The sequence below is a fragment of the Musca domestica genome, unplaced genomic scaffold (assembly GCF_030504385.1).
Source record: "Musca domestica strain aabys unplaced genomic scaffold, Musca_domestica.polishedcontigs.V.1.1 35, whole genome shotgun sequence".
Lineage (NCBI taxonomy): Eukaryota > Metazoa > Arthropoda > Insecta > Diptera > Muscidae > Musca > Musca domestica.
Genome location: NW_026712315.1, coordinates 5,025,407 through 5,049,868, shown reverse-complemented (window position 1 = coordinate 5,049,868; position 24,462 = coordinate 5,025,407). Strand labels below are relative to the sequence as shown.

The window sequence follows — 24,462 nt, the reverse complement described above, 5'->3', positions numbered from 1 at the left end:
GAAATTCAATGGTGGTGTTAGTGGCAGTCTTTGAGACATCAATTGGGCGCCACAATAATTTTACACGTTATTATTGGATATATGTTGTTTTGACATTTTCCAATTTTATTTTTTTTTGGTTCCCACAATTTTCAGCTGCCTAAGGCCAACCAAATATTCCATATCACTACGTGTATATATAACGGAGATTGCTAATTTCAAATGTCTCCCTCTTCGAGCAATCAATCCCGGTTCATAGACCTGTGATAACATTGGGATATCTTTATCCAAAAAAGTGATTTTAATTCGAGATAATAAAGTCAAAATTGCATTGCATCTCTTATCGGTCGATGTTTTAGATTTTATTTTACCATTCTCGTTGTTGTTGTTGTTTGATGACAAAAGGTCGTAGAAGTTTATTTGGTTACAGATTTAAGATTTGGCGCACAATAAAAAAAAAAAACAAAAAAACGCATCACATCCGCCACATGTTTGGACCGACAATGGGGCCAGTTACCCTTCGGGCGTTATAAATTGTATTTCTTGGCACATTGTGACAGAATATAAATAATGAATTAAAAATTGAAGAACACAAATGAAAATTTTTATAACACATTAAAAATTCATGAAATATTGAAGAAGATACAATAAATTGTTGTAAACATTTCGATAAAAAAAAAAGAGTGAAAAACAAGGAATTGGATAATTCGCAAATTTCTTTGTCGGGACAAAATATAAAAGAAAATTCCATAAAATTAAAAAATCTAAAAAAAGATATTTAAAAAATCACGTCTCCTAATATTATAAAATAATTCCGCTTTTTTGTCTTAAAAAAAAGATATTTAAAACAATTTAAAAATTATCGGTCGGTTGTGCCGACAAATCTATACCCTGAACGAATGTCAGTTTATTTAAATCAATGTTGGCTTGCCTAATGATTATTCAAACTGTTGGTTCTTTATGGCGGAGGTTCCGAAGGAGTGAGCCATTTCTTTTCTTACCTAAGTCTGATATAAATAGTACAACGTACCAGGTTTGGACTATAAGGGCTACTTTCTTAACTTCATATTTGATATGTGATAATTTTTGGAAAATGTGAGTGAGGTGCCAGATGTAGTGGACCAAAATATTCTATTTTTAAACATCTCTAATAAAATATTGGAATATGCGACTGAGAGAAATACTAAAATAAAAACAAATTTTGGAAGGAAACGTTAACTTGTTTCGCAAGTTATGAGAGTATGGAAAATTGTTACCCTTCGTGAGGCAGGTACAAAAAGAAGTTGGCCCATATCTATAATCTCTACACTAGATCTTGATATCTAGAAATATTGAGATGTGTGGAGTTTAGAAAGAATCAAATGCTTATTTCGGCTTTTATGAACCTTTTTTGTTATTCAGAATTATGACGCCTTTGGTGGGGAAGGCCCAGAAGGAGTAAACCGATATCTATCATCTTTACACCAGGACATGTGTCAATAGAAATATTGCAATGTGCCGAGTTTGAAAAGAATCGAATACTTATTTCGCGTTTTATGAGCTTTATGATTATTCAAAATTTTGACCCCTTTGTGGGGGAGGTACCAGAAGGAGTGGTCCGTTCTATGCGTTCTTCGTTATTCAGATCTTGTCTTGGAAGAAATATTGAGATGTGAGAAATTTGAAGAGAACCGGACTCTTATTTCGCTTTTTATGAGAGTTAAATTTATTCAAAACCAGAAGAAGGGACCAGAAAGGACCAGAAGGAGTGCGCCGATATTTACCCTCTTTACGCCAAGTCTTGTAATAGAAAAAAAATATAGTCATGTGTGAAATTTAGAAGTAATCTGACTCCTGTTGCATATTTATAAGAGTTATAATTATTCACAATTTTTGAGCCCTTTGTGGGGGAGGTACCAGTAGAAGTGGACCGAAATATCCCATTTTCATGTCAAATCTTGTGTTGGTAGAAAGTTTGTGATGTGCCGAGTTTGAAAAGATTCGAATACTTATTTTGCGTTTTATGAGCTTTATGGTTATTCAAAATGTTGACCCCTTTGTGGGGGAGGTACCAGACGGAGTGGTCCGTTTTATCCGTTTTTCATATCAGATCTTGTGTTGGTAGAAATATTGCGATGTGAGAAATTTGAGAGAATCAGAGTCCGATTTCGCATTTTATAAGAATTATATATTCAAAAATTTGAAACCTTTGTGGGGGAGGTACCAGAAGGAGTGGTCGGATGTCTATCATCTTTACACTAGGTCTTGTATTGGAGAATATATTGTAATGTACAGAGTTTAAAAATAATCGAATGCTTGTTCCACATTTTATGACATTCAGGGTTATTCAAAATGTTGACCCCTTTGTGGGGCAGATACCACAAGGTGTGATCCGTTCTATTCGTTCTTCAGACCAGTGATTGTGTTGATAAATATATTGGGTTGTGTAAAATCTGAAAAGAATTGGAGTCTTATTTTGCCATTTATGAGGCATTTTGTTTATTCAAAATTTTGACCCCTTTATAGAGGAGGTACCAGAAGGAATGGACCGATATCACTTATTCTCACACCAAATCTTGGGTTAGTAAAAATATTGAGATATGTCTAGTTGGAAAGTAATTGCATCCAATTTTTGAATTTTTGACCTTCATGTTATTGGAAATGCTGACCCGTTTGTGGGGGAGATACCAGAAGAAGTGGTCCGTTTTATCCGTTTTTCATAACAAATCTACACAATATTGCGATTTGAGAAATTTGACAGAATCGGACCTTAGTTCGCATTTTATAAAAATTATAATTATTATAATTATTTATCCTTTGTGGGGGTTGGGGGGTGGGGGTGGTTGTTAAGAGAAGGAGTGGGTCGGTATTATCTATTTTCGTACCTGATCTAGCACCGATAAAAATATTAGGATTTGTTAAGTTTGTACAAAATTGGATGAACCTTTCTTGTTCTGCGAGGTAAATAATTTTTTGTGAAAATATTGACCTTTTTTGGGGGAGGTACAAGGAGGAATGGACACCGATATTGCCCATACCCGAACTTGTTCTAAGTTCGATAATAATATAACAATGTATCAAGTTTAATACAAATCGGCTACTTCCTTCGATAGTTATCATGCACCCCAGCAGGCTACGCAGACGGATGGACGAACACCCCTAGATCGACTCCAAATGGACTGAAATTTTAGGATTTTAGGGTGTAAGGTCGTTATTCTGGTGAGGCCAAATTTGGCCGTATCAAATGATAAATATCCATATGTCTGAGGGTATAAACATTTTCCGATTAAAAATCTTACTACTCTTAACAAAATATTTAGAAAACATCCAAGTCTTTCAAAGGATGGCCCCTTAAAAAAGGATTCTTAAAATTCCCAACTTTTGCTCTGATAATATTTGACAAAAAAATTAGGCTTAATTTCATCAAAAGACTCTCTTCGGTTCAAGTGGACTCGTTTCTTTATGCAAGCGATTTTTTTATTTTTCGAAAATAAAAAAACATTTTTCTAAACTCAAAATCGAATCGTCATCAGTAATTAGGTAGATAAAATCGAATATCTCACCCCCGCCCCTCCTTTCACTACACCCACACTCTTGCCAAACTTATTCTTGGATATATCAGGGCTATCTTATCAGTGGTAATTTTCTAAAAAATCGATTTCAGTATTGATGTCTAAGTGTACTTTACCTACCGAAAAGATAGATAAAATAATTTCGATTTACAACAAAAACAACAATGGATCCAAAGACCAGTAGCCACAGGCAGGTGATAAAAATAATGCTCGGTCTTAGATGGGTAAACTTCTTGTTTTGCTATTTTCCTTTTTTTTATCTATGGGCGAAAAGAAAAAAACCCGATTGTAATTAGCTTAAAGAGTGTTCAAGCGTTTTGATTTTTGTTTTCGAAGGGAATTGCGAATTTTTCTACACTTCCTATGGTCAGTTGCAAAAATAAACGGGTCATGAACACTACGACAACGCGACGATCCTAGTAAAAGTTAAATCAAGTTTTGAAAAAACCAAAAACAAAAAAAGTTATGTCGACAATACAATCGGTCATTCAGAATGTCTCCTCAACAACAACAGTGTCGGCCATGAATGTGAGCTCAACCACCACCATTGCCACTCCTCTTGGCATCAATGCGACCACGGTAAACTCGACCTTGCCCAGCTCCAACCTGACATTGTCGCCAACAATGCAGCCGTATTGGAATATCTCCGATTCAACCGGTTCCTATTGGAATATAACGGGTTATGGCAATTACTCTTCGAACTGGACCTCCTATCCGGGAGAATGGCAGCCCTATTATCCTCCTTGTACCTCTTGCTATCCCAGTGTTGTGGTAACACCCTCATATAGCTATTCATACTTCTCGTATGCCTACGTCTATGTGCTGTTCCTTCTATTGCTCCTGGCTGTGAGCTTGATTTTGATTAAGGTCAGTTGTTGTTGTTGTTGCAATTAGGGGTTTCCAAACAAACTTCCAAACTAAGATTCGTTTCGAGGCCAGAGACACAATTTCCTTTAGGAAAATATATATTGGAGGTTATGTGCCTCTGATCTCAGCCTGGTTTTTTGGGAAATTTCTGTGCGCTTTCTTCGGAAACTGAATCTTTATTTGGAATGCTTTTCAAATATCTCACGAGTTTTTGAGTAAACGAAAAAAAACTCAACTCTCTTTACTCTCTTTATTTTAAAGTTGGCCGTGAATAGACGCCGTGAGGCCCAGAGACAACTTGCTCTTCAACAAGCCAGAGGTAATTGTTTGAAAATTGTATTTATTTCGTATTTCAACTATCTATAACCTAAAAAAAACATTCAAAACAAAAAACACACATTTCCACAATGGTCATAAAAATTTGAAAATTATTTAAAAACAAAAACCTCCAAAGAAAAAAAACCATTAAAAATTTGTTTCAAAAATTCAAGTATTTAACTTAAGAAGAAAGAATACAATTTTTTTTTTTGAGCATTTACTCGAGTGGAAAATATTTTTGATTTTTAGTTACTTTATTCGACCTTTATTTTAAATTTGTTTTCAATGTAAGATTACTAAAATAGAGCTCGAAGTTTTTGTTGTTTTTAATATTATTTATTTATTATTTTCGATATTTTCAAACTCGAGCTCAATTTTAGTAAACTTACATTTGAAATAATTTAAAATAAAGGTCGAATAAAATAACTAAAAATCAAAAATGGAAAAATATATTTTTTATTAAAAATCGACGCCGTTGAGTTTCTTGAAAACATAATTTTTATAAACGTCACGTTTTTAAAAAGTTAAACCCTCCATCTTGAAAAGCAGGGTATATTTACTTCGACATTCCAATTGTAACATCCCTAAATATTCGTCGTAGACCCCATAAAGTGTATACAGGGTGAGATAAAAAAAACTGCAACAAAGTCAAACGCCATAATTTTTAATTTTTTTTTAAATTTTATTAAATGAAAGGAAAAAAATGTCGGAAATAGCATTAAATTTTAGAATAAGTTTAGATTTGTTCAAATTGGTCACCTTTGGCACAAATTATGGCCTTCAAACGGCCAATGAAACCGTCACACGCTGCCCGAATGTTGCTCTGCGGTATTTTGGCCCATTCCCGGCGAAGCGCTTGCTTCAGGTGATCGAAATTTTTGTATTTTTTAGTGCCAACCTTGCTTTCCAAAATACTCGAGACAAAATAGTCCAACAGATAGGTGTCCGTAGATTTTGGTTGCCATTGAGCGCTGGAAATGTAGCGAGGAACCGCATTTTGTAACCATAATTGGGTGGCGCTTGCAGAATGCGATGGTGCTGAGACCTGTTGGAATGTCCAAGGTCTGCGGTCAAAATGCTTGCGTGCCCAAGGCTTTAATACACCCTTCAGACTATTTTCCCGATAATATTCGGCATTTATTCTAATGTCACGGTCGATTAATACGAGCGGAGAGCGACCATCGACTGTTATGGTGGACCACACCATGAACATGGCCGGCGCTTTCAGCTGACCTCATTGTTTACAAACTGCTGGACAACGAATGTTTTCTCATCGGAGAAAAGCAAATTCGGCAGGTCACCACTTTTGGCCAAGCGAAGCAACTCTTTAGCTCTTTTGAGTCTATTTTCTTTTTGTTGCGGTGTAAGTTCTTGCACTTTTTGTTATTTCAATGGTTTTACCCCGAGCTCATTTTTCCAATAATTGCCAAATGCGATATTGCGATATGTTCAGCTCACGAACCATGTTTCGGCCACTGCGACGCGGGTTTCGATCAAGTCGCTTCTTTACTTTTCGAACCATTTCTGCTGATGTTGCACGTTCTTGACGTCACGGTAACGAGCGATGGTACGAGACATAAAAGTTTTATTCATATTTAAATGCTGGAGTGCTCTAACGATAGCAACTTGGGGTTTTCCAGGCAAATTTGAAGAAATCACACTATCACGCTTGAATTTCATCACGAATAACTTTTTTTCTTGAAAATCTCACCAAAATGTTTGTAAACAATATAATGAATAATTTTAACAGCTGTCGAACTGACAGCAGTCTGAAGTTGGCTGTAGTTTTTCATATCACCCTGTATAAGAGTTATAATTATTGGTCCTTTGTGTGGTCAACGAGTGGGCCAATGTTGCCCATCTCCAAAGTCGATCTAAGTTAGACAATAATATTACGATACGTCATGTTTGGATCACATCAAATACTCCCTTCGAGAGTTATCGTGCGCACCAGCCAGACAGACGGACGGACGTACATCGCTAGATCGACTCCAAATGTCCTGAAACGGATTTGGTTCAAAGACACTTACTTCCTAAAGCCGTTATTTCGATGAGGCACATTTTGGCCGTATCAAATTATATGGCTGAGGTAAAAAAATAATAAAGATTCGATTTGTAAACACTAAGTAAAAATTGATTTTAATTCAGAAAATGCCTCAGAAACATTTAAAACATTCGTGATTTTATTCTGAAAGTGCTTCATATGAGGTTTTAAAAAAATCCTCGATCTCAATTCTACTGCCAAAAAAGATATTTTTTTAAATCTCTAAAAAAATCGCGATTTTAGTACCGGTGGATACACACTATTACAAAATCGAATACTCAATTTAAAAAATGTTAAAAAAAAAAATAAAAATTGATAGATTTTCAAATGTTCCTTAGGAAACTTAAACTGAGCTTCTTATAGACATCGAAAAAATATTTTTGAAATATCCAAGCTTGTTAATGTGGTAGTCAGTCAAGAAAAAATTATAAAAATACCACGTTAGTGGACAGATGGTTTTTGGATAAAACGCCCCTACAAATCCACGTACTGTGGTCTTATGATGCTTGAATAAAGCTTCATAGTCCTTGAAGTAATATTCAAAAAAATCAAAGTGGTGTGGTTCCAATAAAACTTCTTAAAAATCTACTTTTTGAGTTCGTTGAATACGAAATCTTAAAACAAATTAATGTTATTTTTGGACGTCCTTAAATAAAAATTCCTTAATGGTTTCTGGATAAAAGCTCCTAAAATCCACGTACTGTGGTCTTATGATGCTTGAATAAAACCTAGTAAAAATCTCGTTTTGGGGTCTAATGACCCTCGAATAAAAATTCTTAAATTCGGGGTAAATGGCCCCTCAAGCACTGGGAAAGTGTTATAAAATATTCCTGAAAAAAAAATAAAAATTTAAAAATCCACGTTTGTTGTCTGAATAAAATTCTTAAAGAATCCTCTTTTTTCAACATGAAATTCCTTGGGTGAGAGTTCTGAAAATTCCTAAAAAATCAATAATTGTTGTCTGAATGAAATTTTTACAAAAATCCTCGTCTTTAACCATGAAAGTCCTTGGGTAAAATATTATTCTTAAATAAAATAAATTTTCCTATTGTAATTTGATAGTACTTAAAATTAGACAAGAGTGCAAATTTTGCAGAATAATAATCCAAACTAATAGACTGATAGTCGCTGAATAAAAATTCTTAAAAAGATCCAACCCATTGCCTTAAAAAGCCATGAAAGAATTCATAAATGTCCAAGTTTGCTTGTCCTGTATAAATTTCTTAATAAAATATCGTTTTTTACCCTGACAATCCTTGTATAAAAATCTCAAAAAATTATCGATTAAGGCCCTGATAGTTTTGGTACAAATGTTTTTAAAAAGAATCTTCGTTGTATTGTGTTAAAAAAACACTGTCATAAAATCTACGTTTATAGGCCTGTGGTCCCTGAGAAGGTATATTTTTAAAAGTCAATGTTTTTTACAACTAAGTCCCTAAAAATAATTTCTAAAAAATTAAATACATTTTTTTAGCACTGACAGTCCCTGAAAATATGTTTTTTTTTTAAAAAAAAACATTTCCAACCACCTCTACTTTAAATCCTGTCGTTGTTCTCCACCTGTTTGTTCGTATATTACAAAGCTTTAATTACAATTTATTTTACAAAAATAAATTACACTTAAGTGAATATCAAAATATCGTATTTAAAAAAATTACATATTTAAAAAAAAAAACAATAGCTACTTAAAATTAAAAATAGTATTTCACATTTGTTCATCCTGGCATTCAGTGTCAAAGTAACTCCTTGATGGCAGCCATTAGTCCAAAATTAAGTAGACCCAAATATAAATAATATACATTTAATTTAAATATTTCCCATCGTTCCCGCAATACGAGTCCCAGGCGTTTTGTCTTAGTTTTGGCCAGCGTCTTCTCTTCACCGAACGAGGAACGTAGACAGCACTTGGACATTACCCAGAATGAGGTCATGCGATTTTGTGTGTGCAGTGTCGACTCGATGCCGCGTATCAAATCATTGGTTTTCAAAATCAACAACATTTGTCGATCAACCTGTTCCAGAACATCCGAGATGTGAGGTAGTACAAGTGAGGTGTTTTGTTGTAGGGTATCTTTCTGTAATGAGAGAGGGGGAAAACAATTAGCTAACGAATTAAGTTAGGTAATATATAACCCACCTCTTCCTTGGAATATTTAACTTTGTTGACTCCCTTGGCCAGGGTCTCCCACGGCCGTCCCGTCACCATGCAGGCAAACAGTCCATACAGATCACCTTTTATGCCCAAATTCTGTGAATACTTTCTCATGCCCACACGATCCACACTCAAGATGCTCAGCCACAATTTGGAATAATCATAGCGGAACTTGTCGGTGAGATTGGCATACAGGCCATGATCGAGTAGAATTATTTCCACATCTTTGCCGGGTTGTTTGCGTACCAAAATATTACCCGGGTGAGGATCACTGTGCACAAAACCGGTATTGAATATCATTTCCGAATAGAGTTGACCAATTTTATTGGCAATGGAAAATGGATTGATATTGTTGCGTTTTATGTATTCCAAATCATTGACCTGGCCACCTTCAATGTATTCCATGACCAAAACCCTGGGGGAACAAAAATCCCAATGGATATGGGGTATCCGTAGCCATTTGTATTTTTGAAATTGCTGCTGTACCTTTTCGGCATTTTTACCCTCATTGAGGAAATCCAATTCGATGGGTAAGTTCTTCTTCGACTCATCCACCAGCCATTGGATTTTGAAGTCGGGGAATATAAGAGCCAAGACTTTTACAGCCAACTCCATGGTGGCCATATCTACCCGGGAATTGCCCTTAACATAGGGATGTTGTACTTTAACGGCCACCACTTCACCCGTCTTCAGTTTGGCCTTGTGCACCTGTGCCAATGAGGCTGTGCCCAATGGCTCCCTTTCAAAATCATCGAATATATCTTCGGCATTCCGTTTCAAATCCTGTTTAATGACCTTGTACAAATCTTCAATGGGATTTTGTGGAGCATTTGAGTGTAACACCTTCATGGTCTGTACAAACTCCTTGGGCAGCAAATAGTCCAGGGCTCCAATGTGTTGGCCCACCTTAATGTACACGCCCTTGTTGACACATATCAGCTGTAGCAATCTCTGCGCCGCCATGGTGTGGACACGGCTTTTCTCGGCCTTGTATTCCGGTGAGTTTTTATCCCATTCCCGATAGTACAGCTCACGTTTGTATGTCATGGCCACATCGATAACGGCCACCGCTGAACGACTCAGCCGAACAATGCCCAGGGAATTGATGTCGTAATCGTTGGTATGCAGACTCAAACCCGTGCCAACGGCACTGGCTCCCAGCACACTGTAGGTTAAGACGCGTCGTATCATCTCCCCGCTGCGGTTGTGTTTCTTCTCGTTGGGAGATGTGACACCTTCAAAGGTTGAAGAGACACTAAAATAGTAAACAAAACAAGATGAAATTAATAAAATTTGTTGTCATCTGTGGAAGAAGATGTTAATACAAAACGGCGTAGAGAGGGGGGTTGAGGTTGAGTGCGGTGCTGCATATATTAAATGCGTCTGTGACCCGGTCTTGTTTTAATGTTTGGTTGGTAAATGGTTTTTGACAATAGATTGGAAGAGTGATGTTTGTGTGCATGAATTGGAGAGCGAAATAACGGTCTAATGGTGGAGAGATGAATTTTGGTTATTGTTTGTGTTAATCGTTTACATTACTTAAACCATGTTAAACTGGTTTTAGACATAACCTCTAAAAAAAATGTCTCAAAATACATCGTTTGTTTTAGATCTTGATGTAATAAGTTATTAGATTTTCCAACATAAAAACGAAAAAACAACAAATTGAACCAAATTCTGAATAAGCTATTAATCTTATTCTATGACTAACAAATACAGGGTACAGAACCTGCAAGAATTGACTAGTTTTGCTATTTTTTTTAATATTATAAAGGAAAAATTGGTCATCGCAGTAAATTCTTGCATTCCCACGAGTGCTGGAACAGAACAATCCTTACTGGTTCTAAACAGAGCAATAGTAAATGAGAGCGAGTACAGAGGGATTTTGACAGTTAAAGCACCGAGAGTTAAGTAAAGTTTGATCAGCTGATCTATAGTCAGCTGTTTCGATGGTGATGTGAAAATTTTATATGCTTAGGCCTATGGCTACGGTTTTTTTTATCTAGGGTTTATATCATTTGATACGGTCAAAACGTGTCCCATCGTTTTAGAGCCCAGGTCTCTATAGACGAGACTCGTTTCAGGGCATTTGAAGTCGACTTCACGGGATACGTCCGTCTGACCGCTCACCTTTCTGGCTATATTATTATCAATCTTTTATTCAGTTCGGGTTCGGATGGGCAATATCGGTCCACACTTTTTAATATCTCACAGATAAAAACTCGAGATTTTCAAAGAAAATAATTTGCCTCATAGAAAGAAAATGATCATTCGATTTTGTTTAAACTTTGCAAAACTTATGGCTCGATTATGCATTGCCACCAAACTTGGGTTGCGTTATCAATTGTCAGCGCGACTGAACTAAAATGTTGTATTATAGAAGGCAACCCAATTGAGTTGTCGATAAACGTGTTATCGATCAGTGTATTTTCCATCTTGCGAAATCTAAACTTCAAAAATGTTAATAAATTCGAAATAACAAAACACAATTTAAACAATAAAAGAGTTTTAAAATAATAAGTTCAGTGGAATTATTTTTTGATGAAGAAGAAAATGTTCTATTCGACGAAGCTTGAGAGATAATTAAAATCCGTTGGAATTGCCATCGGTGCTGTAAGTATATGTCACGTCGGAATGGTCTGAATAATCATGTAACTATTTCAGGTTTAAGGCGTATTTTCGGCTTCCAAAAGATGCCGTAGTATACATAGTGGAGACTCTTAAATATGACTTCAAAATATGCTATAGATGAACAGCAATTCCTCCACTTCTAAAAGTTTGTGGTTTGCTCCAACGGCGATAGACGCACTTTTTCTATAAGTATTTCGAACTGATGTTTTGTTGTTACTTTCACCATATTTAATCTAAAATGATATGCAAAATGATTTAGTGAAGCTAAAAAATCTCAAAATCTCTCCTCTCAATTTTACTGTTTCTTCTTTGAAAACGTTCACTGCAACTGCAAATAGATGGTTGCTCAAATATGGGCGCTGTAGCAACTGAAATTCGCAACTTCAGTTGAAAGTTGCCATACATAATGCAATTTTCGCAACTGGCAACGCCACTCAACGATAGTTGTTATCCATAATCGGGCCATTAATATTGTTATCAGTGCCAAGTCGAGTGTAAGAATGGATAATATCGGTCCACTCTTTGTTCTACCTCCCCCAAAAAGGGATCAAAATTTCGAATAACCAAAACGCTTCTAGAATGCCAAATAATCATCTGATTCTTTTCAAACTTCACACGTTGGAATATTTCTATCAACACGAGATCCGGTATAAAGATGCCAAAGGGGGTCAAAATTCTGAATATTAAAAACGACTCTAAAATGCCAAATATGTATTCGATTCTCTTCAAATTTTAAACATCCCCACATTTCTAGCAACACAAAATCTGGTAAAAAGATCGGAGGTAGTGGACCACTCCTTCGAGTACCTCCCCCACAATGGGGTCAAATTTCAGAATAACCAAAACGCTCCTAAAATGCCAAATAAGTATACGATTTTCTTCAAATTTGAAACATCCCAATATTTCTAGCAACACAAGATCTGGTGTAGAGATGGGAAGTAGCGGACCAATCCTTTTGGTACCTCCCCCACAAGGAGGTCAAAAATTTGAATAATCATATTTCTCATAACATTCGAAACAAGTCAGCGATTCCTTTCAAACTTGGTATTTCTCAATATTTTTCTGAGCCAAAGAGCGAATAGCGATTTTATCGGTCCACTTTTTGTGGTACCTCCCCCACAAAGGGGTAAAAATTTTTAATAACCAAATCTCCCATAAAACGAGAAGTAAGCATCAGATTCTTTTGAAATTTCTCACATTGAAATATTTTCTTGAACTCTAGTTCTGGTGTAAAGGTTGGATGTAGCGGACCACACCATCGAGTACCTCCCCCACAAATGGGTCAACATTTTGAATAACCAAGACGCTTAGTAATATGCGAAATGCCAAAGAGCTTCCAATTCTTCCAGTAATATGCGAAATGCGAAAGAGCTTCCAATTCTCTTCAAACTTCACACATTGGAATATACCCATAAACAAGAGATCTGGTATGAAGATGAGATATAGCGAACCACTCCTTCAATTAACTCACCCACATTTTGAATAACCAAAACGTTTCTAAAATGCAAAATAAGCATCCGATTCCTTTCAAAATTTACACATGGGAATATTTCTACCAACAGAAGATCTGGTGTGAAGACTGGAAATAGCGGACCACTCCTTTTGGTACCTCCCCCACAAAGATGTCAAATTTTTAATAATTAAAAAAGTTTATTATTCTCCAAAAAGTTTAATTTTTGCCAGAATTTCCTTTAAAATTTGTACATCTAAATATATTTGTTCATATTTTATTCAGTGTGAAGATGGTATATAATGGTCCACACTTTCTGCTACCTCCCCGTTAAAAGGTTAACATTTTGAAAAATCATAATCATAATGTACACCTATTAAGTGGAATAAATCATTTACACCAAATACTACACATCGCAACTACTGGAACTCAGATTATAATTTTTCTTTAAAATCCTTCCCCTAAACCTCCCCCCTGGCTATAAATTATTCAAATATGTTAATTTAAATGTGACCTGGATCTTTCACATAGACGTCATTTTGTACAAACAATCAACCTCCACCCCAGCATTGTTGCTATAGCTGAGGTCTTCCTTCGCCAGTCTACTCATCAGCCACTGATAAGAAATTCAAAATTTATTTTATTTTTATCTACAGGTATTAATTTTGTCTTTTCTTGTTCTTCCATCGTTGTCATCATCAACATCAACCTCATAATGATAATGAATCATAGTATTGCTATGCCCCCACCTCACTCTACCCTCTCATCTTCAAACACTATTGAACTCAAAACCTATATCTGCTAACATAAATAAAAACATCGAAAGGAGAAAAAAGTTCAAATAGAGATGATAATTATGCGAAAAATTATGCATGCAAAGGCGGCAAACAATGAACTTGAACTTTTGTTTGAAATAGCCAAAATTAGAAGATGGTTTTTTTGTTAGTATCTTTTTTTTTTAAATATGTAAAATATTAATCAGTATTGCTGATTCATGTTGTGCATTTGGCAAATTAATAATATTAATTATTTAAAATATAGCTATTTTTACCCAAAAAAAAAACACAACACAACGACAATGTCAATGCAATCAATAACTTTGACCTGACAATGAACTCGGACTGTGTGCCATATATATTTTTTTAATTATGAACCAATTTTAAACTTACTAATTACCTTTACTGGACAAACTCCTGTTGAACAATGGTAAAAAGGCAACCATGAAAGTTACTTGCAAAATTTGCTTAAATATTTCCCAATTAATGCAAAAATACATATAAGTAGTTGTGATAAGATATCTCTATCTGTCATCCATCAAATATCTAAACCATCGAAGTCATGAGCTTTTAACATTATTTCTTTGATAAATTCAATTTAAAATGTTAACCTGTCGATTTAAAACCGTCGCAACGGTCATTTCTACAATAAAAGATTTTCTTCATTTGAAAATATACTTGGCATGTTGAATGCCTCTCAATGCCAACAAGTTGATTTGTCTCTTTTTCTCACTCTCACTGTGCCAATGAGCCAGCTGAGAAAACAATGTTGCCAATGTCGACAAAGTTGCAAACAAAAGTCGCTTTTAGCAAGGCAAATGTGGTCTTTTCCACAGCGAACGAAAATAAACTATTGAAAACGTTTGCAATCGTTTTGGTCTGTATTTTCTCGAAGAACGAAACAAAACCGAAATTAAGATAACGGACTTGTTTCTTATGTTGGTCTGTTTGTGTAGATGAGTGGAAAAAAATCAGAACTGAAATGTACTCTGCTGGATGGCAAATGTTTTCCGGTGATTCGTTCGCAAACGTTACAGCTCGGCAACTCACAGCCGAAGTACATTAAGGAAATCGTATTGATTGTGTATTTCTGGCATTGAAATGTTTATGGTTTTGTTTGGAGTACAAAACGATCGAAAAAAGAATGCTGTTTAATGTCGAAAAAGAATGCGAATTAAGGTGAGAATACATAAAACGCTTTTCTGACTGGCTTATTCGTGGAGGAACAAGGGAGTCTTAGGTTGGCTTAGTTCGATTTTGGCCCTGCACTCCTTTGTTCTCTTCTAAAAAAAGCCAGCCGAGGACTTAAGTCAGTCTAAAAAGCTCTTTATGTGCTTGCACTTTTAGTTTTCATTGATTGAAAAAAAATTGTGGTGTGCCTAACTCCCTGCGGGCCATTCAACTGACTTTAAATATATTTTAATCTAATTATTTCGCAACCAGAGGTGATTGATAGTTAGATTACTTTTAATGAAGCCAACTTACTATTGGTCTGTTCCAGAACTTGGAAAAATCTACTAGTTTTGATTTATTTATTTATTTATTTTTTTTTTTTTGATATCATAAAGGGCAAATCGGTTATTGTGGAAAAATGTTTTATATTCGAAATGTCGGATTAATATAAAAACATATATAAATTTAGGGTCTGTTCCAAAACTGAACTGACCCAAGACAAACAATCTAATGATATTAGGCAAATCATAGCTTGCCAACTATTCACAAAAAAATATTAAAAAACGGAAACTATTTTAAAGCTAATTGCTTTAATTTTATCTACCTTCTTTTTAATTAATTTAAAGTTGTTGTTGTTGTTTGTTTTAGAACCGGCAAAATCTATTATTTTTTTATTTTTTTCGTGTTCAAAAAAGAAACTTTTACATTCTTGCAGTTCTGGAACAAACCAAGTAATGGAGAGCTGCACAATTGTCTTCTGTCATCGCAATGTGACCAAACTGCTTACAACAACGTATGTATGGACATAATGTACCCCTATGGAGGTTATATTAAGTTTGTCATTTCGTTCTTGATCATAATAAAATTCTATGTCGACATCGCTGTCCGTCTGTGAAAATCGCTCTAGCTTCCGAAAGAAATGAAGTAAGTTGATAAAATTTTACTGAGATGTGTGTTTGTTCAGCAGGACTTTGAAAATTGACTATACAGGTCCACTCTTTGGTATAACCCCCATATAACAGTGCCGACAGATTTAAGTTTTTTTTTTTTTGGCTGCTTTAGCCACAATTTTAATCCACATTTAAGAAACATCCTTACATAAAACGCTCAATGTAGGTCTAAATTTTTATGTAATCCCCATATAACAGTACCTAAAATTTTTCGATATTTTGTTGATTTGTGTCACACTTTTCACTGGACGTGCTTTAAAATTGCAATTTGAAGTTCCCAATGGGTACTACATCCTATGAGAGAAAATTGCACAGATAATTGGTCCCGAATACCGATACCTCACTATATTCCTGAATTGTTTCAAATTTCGTATGCTACAACGTGTAGCCGAAAGGTACATATGCAGTTCCAGGTCGTCGTTTTCGTACAGGCCCAATATATTTTAACTCCTTACATTCGGCGTTTTTATGATATTAGCAGTATTTTTCAACGGATTTTTATTTTTTTGAAGATTTGAAAATTTCTTCCATTTGGTGGAGGGTATTCAAAGTTCGCCCCTGCCGAACTTATTGCGCTTTTACTTGTTGACTAAATAAATCTTTGAAGTTGTTTTGTTCCTTCGTTTTTTATAGTACAAGTGGTCTCTTCACTTGTAACTTTATAGAGATTATGATGATTCAATGTGCAGCAAGCAAAATGGCAGATTGAATATGCCCTCCATTTTATGATGGAGGGTTTCAAACCGTGCATTTTTTCTATTTATCTCTGCACTATCTATTTTCATGGTATTTCCCATATAAATCGTTTTTTTCCCATTCGTAGTCTTATATATATTTTTTTCTCTTTCAATTTGCGATTTTTTAACTACCAACGTTTTTAATCATGTTTAAAGTTGGCATCACAATTTGTAATTTACAACACTTGGCGCTCCAATGTTTCTCTCACTCACTCTCACACAACACTTGCTCCACGCAACACGTTTTAACAGAGGCCTGGCCTTGTTATTGTTTACATTTTTCACGTCGTTGTTGTTGTTTTTATTGTTTTCTTTTTGTAATCGTCGTCAAATCGAATTGGATATTTGCACTAAAAACTTTCACTGGGTTGGCAGACCTATTGACGAACGCGCCTTTACGCATATCAATGAAAGAGTATTTATTACAAACTTTTTTGACATTTTGGTCGTCGACGACAACAAAAAGAAGAATGGGATGGATGGATGAATCAATGAATGTTGAAATGATGAAATTGTTGTTAAATAAGCAACTAATTGCTGGCCAATGTGCGAGAATGCTCCACCACAATTCAAGAGGGTTTGTCGGTTGGTTCATATGTTCAACGTTGAGTGACGTGTTTTCGGTATAAATTATTAACATTACATAAATGCATTTAACAAAATTTTCTCGTGGCTTTTCTCATTACCTTTGAAAAAGTTGTGAGGATTTGTTGGGAAGCTATTTACGAGGAGTTTTTTCTTGGGGTAAAGAAGATGTGCAGGTATTCGGAAACTTTTATTTATTGTTAACACATTTTTTATTATTTATTGCATTTATTTTTTAATATTTCTGTTTTTAACCGCAACGCGACCGCCCGCGCTCTCCAACTTGGCAACGTTGTGTGCCCCAACGACAAGAGATAACTGATTGGGGCTGGCGCTGAGCAACTTAAATTAAGCAATGCGCAGGTCGGAAAAATTTCAGTAATGGATTTGAAATACAGTAGACTCCGGATATATACACAAACGTTTATGGGGAAAATGACGATTTATAAGGAAAAGGGTATTCATATTCTATGAATAAAAGAAACTCAAAGATTTCTGAATTCAGGCGTGTTTCAAAAAAACCATAAAGTAAGTGAGGCCGTTGTATGGGGGCCATACCAAAACGGGAACCTCTCTGGCAATTTTATGCTTCAAGAATTGTCATCTACAAAATCTCCGTGGGTAAATGTGACTAGGATTATCAAAATTTCGAATATCGGAGGGCATTGTTGTATGGTGCGCTACAGGAAAGCGTGGACCCACATATCGAGGTTCTTCCTCCGGAGCTAGAACCCATTATAAACTATAAATACAAATTTTTAGACAAATCCGTGGAAAAATGTGACAAAAATCATCAAAATACTGAATATCCGGAGGTACCATTATGTGGGGGTTATACGAATACGTGGACCTATACATACTATGCTCCGACACAGAAGCTAGAACCCATAACGAACTACAAAATACCAATTTTTGGACAAATCCGTGGAAAAATGTAGCAAATATCATCAAAATACTGAATATCGGGAGCAGAGGGCTGCAATGAGTATGATTGAGTAGGCTTGATCACACACAGTGGAAATACAATCAAAGTCAATCAGTCGGTCAGATGCAACATGTTCATTCGAGTTACTCAAGCCAAACGAAAAACTTGTGATCAAACATGTATTGATCGAAGTTTTGTAATCGCAATCAAACAGCTCACATGAGTTATTTGTTTACGAACTTGTGTTGAATTGTTCATAACGGGTCGATCATCCATGAGGAACTTTGTCGGTTTGATTCATCCCAGTTAAGTGAGTGATTTGATTTGATTAAAACACAAATGTTCGAAACTGAGCGAAATCATGATTGTAATTTTACAAAGGATTTCATAACTAAAAGCTGTCCCCATAAAAAATTGGTGCAAATTATATTTAATAAACAGACAATGTTTTCATTTTATTTGGGTTTTTGGTATGTTAGACTTCAGTGACTTATTTAAAAAAAAAAAAAAAACAAAATTAAATTTTTTAATAAAGAAACACATCAGTGGTATTTAGAAAACTAAAAATGTTTAAATATTTTTTTTATTTTACAATATTGGTCAAGATTTTTCACAAACTTCGACCTTTTCGTTTACCTACACCTGTGTAGTTTCTACTTGCAACAATTTCGGTCGCACTATTGCAATATTCTTCCATTTCAAATATCAAAAAAAGTCAAAATAAACTGTCCCAACTTGATTAAATGGTTGAATAAACAATGACGCTGAGCGAACTCGATTCAAAGAAGACAATCACGGTTGTGATTGCTCATTTACATTCATGTGTTCGATCAACTCATGCTGCTGAACACATCAAACCGTCTCGAACGCTCATGTTTGATTGTGAGTGAAGTGATTCAAACTGAGCGTTCGATTCGATCAGAAGCGAAAACGGTCATTTCATTCAGATCAAACTAAACGACTGCATCAACAAAAATCATGTAAGAAACCGAGTATGCTTGAATTTTTGCATACTCGTTGCAGCCCTCTGATCGGGAGGTACCGTTTTATGGACATAATACACATTGTTGTGCCAAATTTTGAAGCTCTACGTCAAATAATGTCGTCTTAGAATTTAATGCTGATTCTGGTTAGATATTTACGTGGTGGAAGTTATTGTTCGTTTAATTATTGACCCTTTATTTATTATTTATTAAAAAGAAGGGAGGATCTGTTCAGGGCTGATCATTTTACATATCTTCAATAGATTGATATAGCATGAAAAATTATTTTTTTCCCAAAAACATAATCGGAAGATGTAATTCGTTGTTCATGAACTATTTTCTTTCATTGGTCATAACTCGATTATTTGGAGGCAACTGTGTGCTTCTTAAAAACAAAGAGAGAGGGAGTGAATTTGGTACGTAACATTCTCTGTTATCATAATGTTAGCATACATTGTGTTAACTGAGGAATAATTTTCCGGGATCAATGTTAGTCCAGGACACCCAATATAATTTCTCGTTACCAAATCCCCATTAAGGAGTGGATAAAAACAAGGACCATTTTTTATAATTTCATTTTAATTTTGAAATTAGTTCCGATATTAAGGTGTGGGTACATAAACAGCTTTGCATCATGGCTAGGCACATCAATGTCAAATTATGAGAGAAAACGACGGGAGGATTCGCGTGCGCTTCTGACATACCTTTACATGTCACAAAATATCCCATCGCGAAAACTTCAAGCTGCCTATGTACCCACACCTTTAGTCTTTTAAAATTTGAAATATTATCTTTTGCTGACACAATTTCTAATATACAAACATGTTTATTCTTATTTCTTTTTAGCCCGTCAAAACCGTCAAAATGCTCAAAGCGGTTACATGAACACGAACTCCACTCTAAACATACACGAAGAGACCTGCTGTAATGCGGCGCCCACAAAGAGTCCCGGAGATTGTCCCCCAGCTTATGATGACATAATACCGGCGGCGGCAGGAGGAGCTGCAACAAGTGAAAATGGTCCAAACAATACTGGCATTGCCACCATAACCATTGAAAATACTGGCGCCGTTAATGCCTCAACAAATCAGGCTGCTGGAGCTACTGCTGCTGCAACGGCCAGTGGAACCCCGGCAACAACAGTTATCGATATTGTGGCCAACGAAAAGACAAATCCAAACAACGCTGTATAACATTTGGATGAAAATGTCCTTTTTAGTTTTTCTTTCTTTCTTTGGAATATCTAGATGACAGTCCAACCATTTCTGGCATTTATCATTCATCCAACTCCTTATTGGCTTAATATTATTATGATAATCTAATAAATTATATTTTTTGGTTTTGTTTTTCTCTTGGATTTCGATAGTAGCATTACAATAACAACAACATAACATATATTACGACAATAAAATATGGCAATTATCTGAATAAAAAAAGTGCATCTAAATGTAATTTGTTAAAAAAAAAACAAGTATGTACAATACTATCAGTCGGATTTGCCGATAGATGTATACACCCAGACTTTTGACCCTTTATGGGGGAGGTTCCGAAGCTGTTGGCTAATATTGATCAATTCGTATCTGACCTAAGGCTGGTATAAATATTACACTGTGTCAGATCTGGACTCTATCGACTACTTCGTATACTTGAATTTTTTTTTTGGAAAATTTGATAAATGCGTAAGGTAACAGATATAGATAAAAATTTTTTTGGTATGGCAACATTACAAGAAAATCGAATATTTATATCCAATTTTATGCGAAATCATAAATTCCATGTTCATCTCATACTTCTGGTGGGGAGTAAATATAAATATAACAAAGAATCGCTGACTTGTTACGCAAGTTATGACAGATAAAAGTATTGAAAATTGTGCTACTTTGTGGATGAGGTACCAGAAGGGTTTTGCAGACATATGTAAATTTCACAACAGATCTGGTGTTAACAAAAATGTTTGTATATTCAAATTTGAAGAGAGATGGATGCTTACTTCGCTTTCCTTGAGCGTTTAGTTTTCCAAAATATTGAACCTTATGTGGAGAATGTACCAGAAGAAAGCGCCCTATCTCTACCATCTGTATAACAGATCTTGTGTTGATGGAAATATTGAGATGTGCCAAGCCTGAATGAAATCGGGTGTTTATTTTGTGTTCCATGAGCTTCATGGATATTTAGAATTTTCACCCTTTTTGGGGGGGGGGGGGGGGTAGATACCAGAAGGAGTGGACCAATATGTTCCATCTTTACACCAGACCTTGGGCTAATAAAAATATTGTGATGTGTGTGATTTGAAGACAATCGGACACTTACATCACATTTTATAAGAGTTATATTTATTCAAAATGTTGACCTTTGTGGAGGAGGTACTGGATGGAGTGGACCGATATTTTCCATTTTCGCACTTGAGTTGGAGCAAAATCGGAAGAAGTGGACCGATATTGCCCATCTCCGAACTCGATCTAAGTTTGATAATAATATTACGATGTACCAAAGTTTGCACCAAGCCGGTTACTAGCTTCGAGAGTTATCGTGCGCACCAGCCTGCCAGACAGACGGACGGACAACGATAGATCGACTTCAAATGTCGTGAAAAGGATTTGGTCCAAAGAGACCTAGGGTCTAAAACTGCTATTTCGCTGAGGCACATTTTGGCTGTATAAAATGATATACGCCCTCTCTAGCCATCTGTCCGTCTATCCCTCTGTCCGTCTATGGAAATCACTCTAGCTTTGCGAACAAAATGAAGCAGGTTGATAAAATCATACTCAAATGAGTATTATGTCTGCAGGACTTTTGGTACTGAGAATGGGTGAAGTAGGTCCACGTTTTGGTATAGCCACCATATAACGTTACCTCCCTTCATTCGGTATTTTGATGATTTTAGCGACACTATTCACCGGAATTGTTTCAAATTTGGCGTTTGAAGTTCGTAATGGATACTACAGCCTATGACAGAAAATTGTCTGTGCAGGTCCACGCCTTCGTATAGTCCACATATAACGATACCCTCCGATATTTGGTATTTTGATGTTTTTAGCGACATCATTCACCGGATTTGTTTCAAATTTGGTATTTGAAGTTTGTAACAGATGCTACAGCCTATGACAGAAAATTGTCTGTGCAGGTCCACGTGTTCTTATAGCCACCATATAACGTTACCTCCCTGTATTCGGTATTTTGATGATTTTAGCGACATCATTCACCGGATTTGTTTCAAATTTGGTATTTGAAGTTCGTAACAGATGCTACAGCCTATGACAGAAAATTGTCTGTGCAGGTCCACGCCTTCGTATAGCCACCATATAACGATAACCTTCGATATTCGGTATTTTGATGATTTTAGCGACATTATTCACCGGAATTGTTTCAAATTTGTCAATTGAAGTTCGTAATGGATACTACGGCCTATGACAGAAAATTGTCTGTGCCGGTCCACGTCTTCGTATAGCCACCATATAACGATAACCTCCGATATTCGGTATTTTGATGATTTTAGCGACACTATTCACCGGAATTGTTTCAAATTTGGCGTTTGAAGTTCGTAATAGATACTACAGCCTCCGACAGAAAATTGTCTGTGCAGGTCCACGCCTTCGTATAGTCCACATATAACGATACCCTCCGATATTTGGTATTTTGATGTTTTTAGCGACATCATTCACCAGATTTGTTTCAAATTTGGTATTTGAAGTTCGTAACAGATGCTACAGCCTATGACAGAAATTTGTCTGTGCAGGTCCACGTCTTCGTATAGCCCCCATACAACGATACCCTCCGATATTCGGAATTTTGATGATTTTAGCGACATTATTCACCGGAATTGTTTCAAATTTGGTATTTGAAGTTCGTAACAGATGCTACAGCCTATGACAGAAAATTGTCTGTGCAGGTCCACGTCTTCGTATAGCCAACATATAACGTTATCTCCCTGTATTCGGTATTTTGATGATTTTAGCGACATTATTCGCCGGAATTGTTTCAAATTTGGCGTTTGAAGTTCGTAATGGATAATACGGCCTATGACAGAAAATTGTCTGTGCAGGTCCACGTCTTCGTATAGCCACCATATAACGATAACCTCCCTATATTCGGTATTTTATATAGCCCCCATATAACGATACCCTCAGATATTCGGTATTTTGATGATTTTATCTATATTATTCGCCGAATTTTTTTATTCAAGTTTCGCATTTGAATATTGTAATGGTTTATGACAGTTTATAACGGCGACATTCGCTATTTTGAAGGTTTTAACAGAATTTTTAACGGATTTTATTTATTAATATTTTTTTTTTTTTTTTTTTTTGAAAATTGCCCATATCGTTCCAAATGATGGAAGGTATTCAAAGATCGACCCGGCCGAACTTACAGCTTTTTTACTTGTTTTTTTTATTAAATTATGGTTTGATTTTTCAATATTTATGAGAAGCTCCATAGGTTTTCTATGATTTTCTATAAAATCAAGATAACCTCATTTCGAATAATATTAATAATATCCAGCTAAGCATTTTTCTGTAATTTACCTTGTCAAATTTAACTTCATTGGGAACAGGTTCCTATCTCAGATTTCTTCTTAGATTTATTCTCAGATTTACTTTCTTAATTTTACCGAGGACTGATCCTTAATTGATTATTGGCTTTGATATATTACAGTGTATTAAATTAAATTTTGAGACAATTTTTTTTTTTTTTTTTTTTTTGAAAAATAAAAACCAAAATTTTGTTATTAACTCAAATTTACAAACATGTCCAAAGAAATCAGAGAAAACAACAAATTATTCGTGGATTGCAAGGACCAGGTTTCGCAATGTTCGGTGAACAGTAACAGGGTAGACGCGCTATTCGTAATTGAACCATCAACATATGTTATGTGTGCATATGCTCGGCATACGATTAGGCCATCCGACTGTCACAGAGACTCCCAGGGCTAGGGATCTCAACCCGCCAATCGAATCCAACACACTAACATTGAAAGGGGACTTTACTACAATTGCTCTACTCTACGATATACAAAATAGGAGTCATCATACAGGGATCTCGGTGGATCGATCCCACACTCGCCCACCCTACCTGGATCCAGTATTTCCATTTCTTGCGTTTCTCTGAATCCCCTTGAGCCACACGCTTCGAATCACACACTTACTTCATACCACCTTCCCCCCAAGCTATACAAACTTAGCAACACATATTAGTATCTACTGTTTACAAAAGAATCATTTTTAATTTTATTAAAAAAAAATAAGTTAGCTTTAAATATTTTCTTAATTTTTTTCTCTACTATTTTTTTTCTTACACTAAAATTGACAAACTGTATGGTATAAAAAAAAACAAATTAAGAATA

At 35.5% G+C, this 24,462-nt stretch overlaps 2 protein-coding genes across 5 annotated transcripts in view; one reads left to right on the top strand and one right to left on the bottom strand.

Annotated features, from left to right (window-relative positions):
* Nucleotides 1–20,509, top strand: part of LOC101890845 (uncharacterized) — a 30,439-nt gene extending 9,930 nt beyond the window's left edge. For 2 of the 3 annotated variants that reach the window (XM_059125713.1, XM_005187323.4), the window contains one exon: nt 19,968–20,509. In XM_059125713.1, coding sequence (XP_058981696.1) covers nt 19,968–20,314 — 347 coding nt within the window. In that variant the 3' untranslated portion in view covers nt 20,315–20,509. Of the gene's footprint in view, nt 1–3,885; nt 4,398–4,658; nt 4,717–19,967 lie in introns of those variants that run through there. The other variant, XM_005187322.4, reaches the window with a different exon arrangement.
* LOC101890672 (aarF domain-containing kinase 1) lies at nt 8,323–17,599 on the bottom strand. 2 transcript variants are annotated; one of them, XM_005187321.4, is made up of 3 exons: nt 17,315–17,599; nt 8,897–10,166; nt 8,323–8,834 (listed from the first exon to the last, which is right to left on the bottom strand). In XM_005187321.4, exons 2-3 carry the CDS (start codon nt 10,100–10,102, stop codon nt 8,493–8,495), a joined length of 1,548 nt encoding a protein of 515 aa, XP_005187378.1. In that variant the 5' UTR covers nt 10,103–10,166; nt 17,315–17,599; the 3' UTR covers nt 8,323–8,492. The 2 variants fall into 2 exon arrangements, with proteins under 2 accessions (XP_005187378.1, XP_019893697.1); XM_020038138.1 differs by lacking the exon at nt 17,315–17,599 and adding an exon at nt 10,237–10,388.
* Nucleotides 20,510–24,462: the final 3,953 nt, after the last annotated feature.

Bases quoted from the DNA above. Each gene is read 5' to 3' on its own strand.
- LOC101890672 (XM_020038138.1), bottom strand. From the start codon at position 10,373: ATGCACACAAACATCACTCTTCCAATCTATTGTCAAAAACCATTTACC. The intron at 10,167-10,236 runs GTATTAACATCT...TTACTATTTTAG, and splicing joins CCCCCTCTCTACGCCGTTTT to TGTCTCTTCAACCTTTGAAG. The intron at 8,835-8,896 runs GTGGGTTATATA...CTCTCATTACAG, and splicing joins TTAAATATTCCAAGGAAGAG to AAAGATACCCTACAACAAAA.